Raw genomic sequence first — 8,900 nt, forward strand, 5'->3', positions numbered from 1 at the left:
AAAGTTCCTTATAATGGCTCCATTGTGCATTTGAAGGCATTGTAGCTGAGATGATAGTGAGAGAGAGAGAGAGAGAGAGAAATGAGGAGGGTACTTTGGGAGAAGGGGAATGTACCAAGTGCCATCTGGGAACAGCTGCCATTCCTGAGTGAAGTGTTTATAGTGTAGCTAACTGGGAGTCAGGGAGATGCCTCACAGGGGGCTTCGTGTGGTCCAGAGATGAGTATTTAGCCAAGAATACTTCTAAACCCCACAGGCCTCATAGCGCCACTGGTGTTGGCTTTCAGTGTGAGCGGAAAACAGCGTTGCAAACATCCCGCAAAGTTCTCTGCAGATGGATCAATTCCGATTTGACGCAATCAGAACAGAAAACTCACAATATTTTTATTTTGAATCCTACAATATTTATATATATATATATAAAATTATTATTATTATTATTATTAATTTTTTTACAAATATTCAAATTCAAGTACATTGTTCCAACCATTATTTTATTTTTTTTGCAACTAAACTGCAAAAACAAAAAAAGAAAAATACATTTATACCTCTCCCATTTATTTGATTATTTCATAATTTATAACTCAAAATGATCAACATCAGTATTGCACTTTCCATTCATGAAATCATACCAAACTGACATTAATATTTAAAGATGCCAAAAACAACCCAGAAAAAAAACGCAGTGCCTTATCCGACATATTAATCAAGGGCATAAACTGTGAGATCTGGAATTACATCTCACAACGCACTCCCCATTTTCTCATGAAGAGCACCTGATATTTGCAGACGTAGCTGCAGAGGGAAACGGCAGGGATGAGGGGACAAAGAGGCACGTAGGGAGGGAAATGTTGTTGGTTTCCATCACGCTGTACTTCAAATCCTCAGGCATGAGCCCTCAAAACCGCTGCACGTAGGAGACATAAGGTAAACATACAGCGTGAGACAGGACATATGGCAAATAGACGCACACACTTACGTCACACTTCCACATATTTCAGTAATTACACATACATGTACACACAGATGTGTAAAACACACAGCATGTACACATACACAACCATAAACAGTAAAGAGAGACTATTCATCTCACTCATTTTTAGTCATACACAGCTGGGGTTCATGTAAATATACACTAAGGATGTTGGTAGAAATTTAATTGTTACTCTTGTATTCCCACCTTCTTACTCACCTTGTTTGCTGCTTTTCTACCTAAAAAGAGAAAATATTATGAACATTAGACTTGCACAGCTAAGAATAACTGAAAGGTGAAACAATGTTTTTATTCAAGTAAACATTTAGCCTTGGACATAGTGCCTTAATTCTTTACTTATGAGCCACACTATCAATGTTTACTGCGGATACAGGATTCTGAGATACTACTATCAAAAATATGTATTTTACTTTGTTTTAATCTAAGGAAACCTTGTGTACATCAAAGAAAGTAGGTAAATATAAAATAACTTGAAAATAAATTGACCTAACGACAAGATACTTTGCCTTTTTTTTTTGCTAAATATTTATTTTATTATAAATGTGTCAATATTTTGCAAAAATATATTGTTCATGGTTTAATTTATGTTATTAATTATGCATGTATATATTCATTTATTTTACATGGTAAAAGTTGCCATGGTATTTCACAATGTGCAAAGAGATGCCTCAACAAACTATTTCCAAATGTATTTTTCTTCATTTTGAATAAAATACATTGGAAATGTAATATATGACTGAATGGAAAACTAAAATTTTTTAAGTGACCATACTGATAAAACAGAAATATACAGTAAGATGCATAGCGTTTTCAGGATGTAACCCCTCCCCTTCCACAATCAAATAATAACGGAATAATAAGAAGGAATGCTTAATAAACAAATGACTTACCTTTTAGAAACTGAGGAAGCATATAACAAAGAATTACTAGCATGGCAATTATGAACCCAAAGACTGTGATATACCACAGGGTAGAGTCAGGTTCTGTGATCAACAAACAAAACAAAAAAAGTATATTGAAGAGTATTGTCATAATGAAACATCATGTCTGCCACCCAGTGGTTATTTGTAAAATCTAATTCAAAGGATATGTGCAAACAATTTTCGACAAAACAATGTTTGAGTTGCATCTGATTCACCTGTAACTATGAGATAAAAGCTCTTGCGGATGGGCATAAGCAAGGACTTATGGGATACTCTGCAGGTGTACTTATATCCAGAGTCCTCCAGGCTAGGTTGCAGATAGAAGAAGGCTGAGAGCGAGTATGTGCCATCTTGATGAAGTCGATGACTGGAGTACAGAACATTCTTCAGGAACGAAGGCGTAGGGCTGCCTCCAGATGCTTCACGGTACCATTCAATGTTTACGTCCAGTGGATAGTACCCCTCTGCATCACATATCAGCTTCTGGTCCTTACCAAGTATCATAGACAAGGTGGAGCCCACGTTTATAGCCACACGGGGTTGTTCTGTGGAGTTTGAAAGAGGAAAAAAAAAAAAAAAAGAGACATTAAAAGTGAGCGTTCCATCATTTATTCACCCTCAGGTTATTCCAAACCTGTAAGACTTTCTTTCTTCAGTAGAACACAAATGAACATATTTAGAAAAAATATATAATCTGTTTTTATCCATGCAAAGAGAGTAAATGGGGTCCAAAACAACATTTGACTTATCTCCACTTATCTCTGAAGCTGCTTTAAATCGATAAAAAAAAAAAACCCATACGAACATAATTGTGAACTGAATTAAATAAATGTTTCATCTTACCACTTAGGCTAAGGGGAATATCATGGCTGCCATAGAGAGGGGGAACCATCACAGAGCAGATATATGTTCCCTCGCTGTGTTTTTTGGTGGGTGGAAGCTTATAGGAGGCGTTTCCAGCGGCGATGGCCTTGACAGCCACTCCGCTACCTTCACTCTTCCCTGTGCGGCTGGAGTAGCTGAAGATCCTGCTGCGCTCCCCGTGCTTCTGCAGTCTCCACTCCACCGTTGCATTAGGCAGTTTATGATCCACAGCAAACTGACAGTGCAGGTTTGGCTCCTTCAAGAATCCAACCTCCACTGAGGGAGTCCTGGTCAAAACAACCATCGCAGCTGGAAAACATATATAATAAAGGATTTAAAAAAAAACACTTATTGAATATTTGCAATGTGTCCTTTTTGTACTCAGGATTATATTCTCATCCAGTTTCGGAGGAGGCATTGCCTTTCTCCCTAGCTTGATGGCTACCTGATGTTGTCAGGAGATCCCTATCATTGACTATTTTCCACTCTAGAAAGTCAACCTCTCCTTGGGCAGGACCCGCAGTTGTGTGTCTGAGGAAGGTGGTGGTAACAAACAAGCCTTGTGTATGGCGTATTGTACAGGTGAACCAGACGTCATTATCTTGCGCTCCTGCAGTAGGCCAGCGCATTACAATCCCTCCGGTGCTGTATCTGCGGATCTCACAGTTTAGTGTATCCTCACTTCCCTCCAAATAACGCCTCATATCCACTTTAGATGCTGCATTGTATTGTACACAAATTAACAAACAGCAGATTAATTAAAGAGCGAAGGATATATTAAGGTTATAACATCAAAACACTTACCTGTGACAAGAAAGGTAATGGTAGGGTGTAAAGGCTTGTCGCCGACATTTCCAAATTGAAGCACAGCCTCTCTGTTAATATACTTGGTTTCTGTGTGGCCTTCTTCATTTATATGAACTTTCTCATCCACAAACGGACAAGGAAGCCACTGAACATCATTAAGAGACTGTGAGCCACTCACACCTGTTCAAAACAAACAAATCAGTAAATAAAGGGGATAATAGCAGGATAACCCTAATTCTTAATTAACTTTAAATGAAACGTGGAGCTAAACAAAACTGAAAATAGAAGTAAGTTACTGGTAAACACAGTCCCCATTATAAACAACCTTGCTCAACAAAAGTGCCTTCAAACTCGTCTGATGGTTATTTCCGTCAACATATTATCCTTTAAATTACCTAAAAGTTCCGATTTATATATAAAATAGACCTTTTGCATAAAATTATATTATACGAGCAGATGAAGGCAACATGAGTCGGTGATTCTACAGCAACAATCTTTACAAGGCACATTTAAAAATACCTAAGCGTAAAAGTGCTAGGATAAGACCGCCAAAAATCCAAAACATAATGTGTTTTCTCTTCCTCGGGACAATCATCCCAGTTTTCTAAAACCGCCATGCAAGCATCAACTTTCTCTTTCGTTTCGTCAGACGTCAGGTTGTGTTTCAGTTGCGCTTGAATCAGTGTTTTGAACAAGTCTTTAACTGAATGAATCTCTCGAGTCATCCCCATGCAAACAATCGTATTTTAACTGAATGTTTTTTTTAGCGAACTGAATTAACTTTGACAAATGAATGTGCAAGAAAGACAGTAAAGTAAAAGTTCGTGAATGACTCGGTGTTTTTAATTACTCTTTTGAGTTTATCACAACAAATAGGTCACTGGACGATTCACTGAACGAATATGAATGAATCTTTTTTGTGAAGGGATTCAAAAGATCCGAGTCACTGGGAGTCATCCTCCACATGATGGCGCTACAAAAAACACAGCTTGGGGAATATCGCCAGCCGTTTTTGACACGGAAGCACATACAGCACAAGCTTTCCATTTGAAAACCCAAAGGGCAAACGTGTTAAAATAATCCGTTAAAAACGAGTATTTCTCTCAGGTTTCCATAAATAAACGTCTGAAAACTGCATGCATCGTCACAGCTGTGATTATTTTCTCAGCGTGGGGATTCAGTGGATATGAATTAACCTAAGGTTACATCAGTTGTTCACTTTTCTTTGCAAGCACATCAATTATGGATCAAGGTAATAATCTATTATTGTTTTAATGTGAAATAATATGCTGGCACGTGATGACGTTATCTACGCGTAACATTCTGTCATTATGGTTATTTTTAGCCATTAACCACCGAAACACAAAGTAATCATAAAATGTCCTATTTTATCATTTTAATATATAATTAAAATTACAGAAAGATTCTGAAAACATCTTACACTGTCTTCTTGAGTAGGTCCCACATTAATATATGAAACATAAAAAATGTATTCTCAAGTTATAAACATTTTAGCCAACCTGGTTAAATATAACCTTACACAAACATGAAAATGTTTTCAAATATGCACATTAGTTATCGGACAATAACTATCATTATTTGTATTATTAAAAAGTATCACACAATATCTAATAATGTATTTTGGTGGAAACTATGCAATACAACGTGAAGATATTTATCATGCCTGAAAAAAGCAATACCTCTCCTCATTCAACTCCCGTTTCAGAGTCATGGCTGAGCTGTGAGAAGACTGCTGTGCTTCAGGGAGGATTCTTACTGGCAAATCAGATATGCCAACCTGAGCCACTGCTGTCTCTGAAAAAAGAGGACTGGGATCGGATTGGATGTCCGATTGTCAATGCAATCAAAGAGATATGCGAACAATCACTCAAAGACACCAAAGACAGAGTCCACTGGAGAAAGAGGATTCTCTGTATTGTGTGGAGCAAAATCTTAGAAGTGAGGAACAAGGAGGACATTGATATCAGATGGAAGGAAGACCCATTGTTTGCTGTACAGAGCAGCCTTCCTGATATTAACCATACTGTGCTGTTTGAGCTGGTGAAGTCAATGAGCTTTTCTACGATCTATGTGGAGCTGCTGTTGTGCTTTCAGCCAGCAGAACGGTGTGAAGAGCTAAAGCTGCTGGTTGATCATGTGACAAGCAGCAGCACAGAAGCAGATGTGAAGCTGCTGTTGGAGGTGTGGTGGGAACTTCTGAAGGGCAAGAGAGGATGCCTTGATGCCTTAGACCAGCTCTTTACAACTCAGTGTTCACGCTCCATGATGCCCACGACTGAGCCATCACCCCTGGCATCAAAAAGATTCAAACCTGATCCAGAATCTACATGTGTGGTGCATGTACTGTTTGAGGGGCTGAGGAAAATAAAAGAGCATTTGACCTCCTCCGAGTTGTGTTATTTTGCCCTCTCTAATTGCCTGGACACATTGTATACCAACTACCTTTTAGGTAACGCTACTGATCTGCCCATAGAAATTAAACTCCAAAACATCTCTCACACAGTGAGCCTTAAAAAGAGAAATGAAGTGCTGGATGGTTTTAACCTGATTGAGATCTTACGTGAGGCTCAGAGAGATCTTGCTGCCACTCTCAATCCTGCTGAGACCAAGCCATGTGGAATGACATTCATCCAGGCCATGCAGGTCACACTCGAAATGATATGCTCCTGGGAGGTTATGGGGCTTCTGAAGATGCCCAGCGATGCCCCAAGTGTCTTGGCGATCCGTCTGAAAGATAGTCTGGATAGAGTTCTGGCGTCTTTGGAGCAACCATCACATGCAAAAGACCTGGTTGGAAATGGACAGACTTTGAATAATTTAAGAGTAACTCTGAAAGGCTTAACGGCATCTTTATCCTTCACTGTCCCTGAAAGTTCTGCAGCAGAAGTAGCTGATATGTCCATCACCATCTTAGACCATCGTCTTGAGGGGTTTGAAGGTCTTCCTGGACTGTTTGCATCCAAACTTAGTCAGAATTTCAGTAAGACAGATTGGATTCAGTGTTTGGAGAGAAATGGGAGTTTGTTTCAAACCAAAGAGCTTTTGATGACATTGATCTCCACACTCACAGCTAAATGTCAAAGTGACGATGATGTTCAGCACTGCAAAAAGCTCAAGGATATTATTGTAAACCTATTTTCCGACTTGTCGTTACCCGACAAAAATGCCACACTATCAGAAATGCTCTCCATCTCCAGAAAAGGTCTTCACGGATTTCTTCCCAGTTCTGTAACCGTAGGTTTCTCAGAGGAGCTCAATCTGGCCTTCAACAGCATCATTCAAAGTGGTGCGAACAGCAGCCTTGATGCAGCAGTCTCTGCTGTGGCCCGAGTGGCTTTCCAGAATCCTGAAGCCACTTTGCGGCGATGCTGCCACATGGCTGTTGTCAACCTTGGAGCTCACACTCTGATAGCCGAAATTCTCCAGCAGCTCTCAGGTCTCATGTCTTCACCAGGAGTTCAGAAAGACAGTCTGCTGTGTAGGTGCCTGCAGGACACTGTGTTTAGCAAGCTATCCTCACTTCAAGAGGAGAACCAGTTTCTGGAATTCTTGACTGAGATGATGAAGTGCAACATAACTGGAAGCACAGGAGAAAAGCTGAGTTTCCTTCCTCCAGAAGAAGTCTTGCATGCGTTTGTCCAGCCATACCTTCTCCCAACATCTTCCACCTCAAGCAACTTAGAGTTCTGTCTCAGACTTCTTCAGTGCACCCTGAGCCAGGAGACCAAGAGTGACTCTGTCCATTGGATCATGAGCTGTTCTCCATTCCCTCTTTTATATTGTCTGGCTCAGCTCTTGAATGAGTGCAGTAGATGCTGGGACCAGCCAGTAGAGAGCAAGAAACGCATCTCCATGGAGTCCAAAGAGCTGCTGTTGTCTGTACTGCACACATTGGGGATAATAGTTGGCAAGGAAGTGGCCCGTGCAACTGATGCTTGGTCCAGAGCTCTCTTTTGGCTCTACAGCAAAGTGGAGGAACTTGATTGGACTGTGCGTTTTCACCTGAAGGATGTGTGGGGAAATCATTTCAAGTATGAAGTTCCAAACTCTCTGTTGTCAGTTTGTGATCTTCCTGAGCAGGAGTGGTCCGGACTGGACTTGCCTCAGTATGGACAAGGTACTGGACTTGTAGCATGGTTGGAATGCTTTGCTCTGTCAGACCGTGTTCATGAGGCAATGCTCGAAACTCTCTCCCTAAACTTGCTGAAACCAGATGAAGTCAACATGTTCGGCAAGGGCCTGTTAGTTGCAGCATGTCAGATTCTCCCGTGGTGCACATCTGGGGAATGGGAAAGACTTTTGAAAGTGTTACAAGAACTTTTACAGTCAGAGAAGCTATATGTGCCATACTCTTTAGAATACGTTGATTTCCTTCCATTACTCGATCTGCGTTCTTTTGCTGGCGAGTTGCGCCTATCAGTGTTTCTTCTGCGAATCTTCCAGCTGCTCTGCAGTCCGAGCTGTTCTGATTGGCTTCCACCTCAAGGCTGGGTGCATACAGGACGGCTTTATGCCAGTGCGATGAGGGGCATTATCAGCTCAGTCACTGAGAAGATTCCCACTATGCCATCCCCTAAAACCTCTGGAGCTTGCAGTCAGGAAGTTCTGTTTGTGTTGACCCAGCTCTTCTGCCATGTGCTCCATGTGCAGGTGATGATACCTGGCCAGCCTGAGGCACTGTTCCTATGTGCCCTGGAGATTTTGACCAACTATGAAGCCGTGCTCTCGGCATATCCCGACAGCTGCACTGCCATGCAGGGACTCAACACGCGTCACTTCTTCACTACAATCACAGACAATTTGAATAGTGCAGACATGAAAGCTGTTCTACACCAGAAGATAGCTCAGTTATGAGAGTACACCAGGAACTCAACAAAATTAATGATGAGTGCTACATCCTGAGTTTGAATTTGTTTATTTGGTTTGTCACAAAAGAAAGTTAAATAAATAATTGTGCATGGTAGTTGTTGTGTGTAACACTTCTTTAAAATAACGATTTTAACAATACATTTTGTTTTAAAGTAGCTTTACAGAAAATGGTTGTTTCGATACAATTGGCAATTATTACCATTTAAAGCTATTTATCAAAGCAATGTCCAGATGGCAGTAATGTACAGCTTTAATACGATTCTTGTTAAGTGGTTTCTTAACATCATGTATTTAATGAAGCAGGCGCAACAAACCTGCTGCAAATAGAATTTAAGCTTGCAATGATTACAATATAAGGCTAGTGTTATATGCAAATATATGCACCAGTGGTCTGAGAATAACGCAATTTCAATTATCTGTGA

At 40.3% G+C, this 8,900-nt stretch overlaps 2 protein-coding genes across 2 annotated transcripts; one reads left to right on the forward strand and one right to left on the reverse strand.

Moving 5' to 3' along the window:
* Nucleotides 1-473: 473 nt before the first annotated feature.
* dhrs13b.2 (dehydrogenase/reductase (SDR family) member 13b.2) lies at nt 474-4,256 on the reverse strand. The gene is made up of 8 exons (XM_052576535.1): nt 4,108-4,256; nt 3,586-3,768; nt 3,227-3,499; nt 2,761-3,090; nt 2,133-2,462; nt 1,885-1,977; nt 1,193-1,212; nt 474-907 (listed from the first exon to the last, which is right to left on the reverse strand). The coding sequence occupies exons 1-8, from the start codon at nt 4,181-4,183 to the stop codon at nt 899-901; spliced, it is 1,314 nt and encodes a 437-aa protein (XP_052432495.1). The 5' UTR covers nt 4,184-4,256; the 3' UTR covers nt 474-898.
* A 346-nt stretch (nt 4,257-4,602) lies between these two features.
* On the forward strand, nt 4,603-8,572 carry gemin4 (gem (nuclear organelle) associated protein 4). Its single transcript, XM_052576530.1, has 2 exons — nt 4,603-4,840; nt 5,315-8,572. Exons 1-2 carry the CDS (start codon nt 4,831-4,833, stop codon nt 8,461-8,463), a joined length of 3,159 nt encoding a protein of 1,052 aa, XP_052432490.1. The 5' UTR covers nt 4,603-4,830; the 3' UTR covers nt 8,464-8,572.
* The last annotated feature ends 328 nt before the right edge of the window (nt 8,573-8,900 follow it).

The sequence above is a fragment of the Carassius gibelio genome, chromosome B15 (genome assembly GCF_023724105.1).
Source record: "Carassius gibelio isolate Cgi1373 ecotype wild population from Czech Republic chromosome B15, carGib1.2-hapl.c, whole genome shotgun sequence".
Classification (NCBI taxonomy): domain Eukaryota; kingdom Metazoa; phylum Chordata; class Actinopteri; order Cypriniformes; family Cyprinidae; genus Carassius; species Carassius gibelio.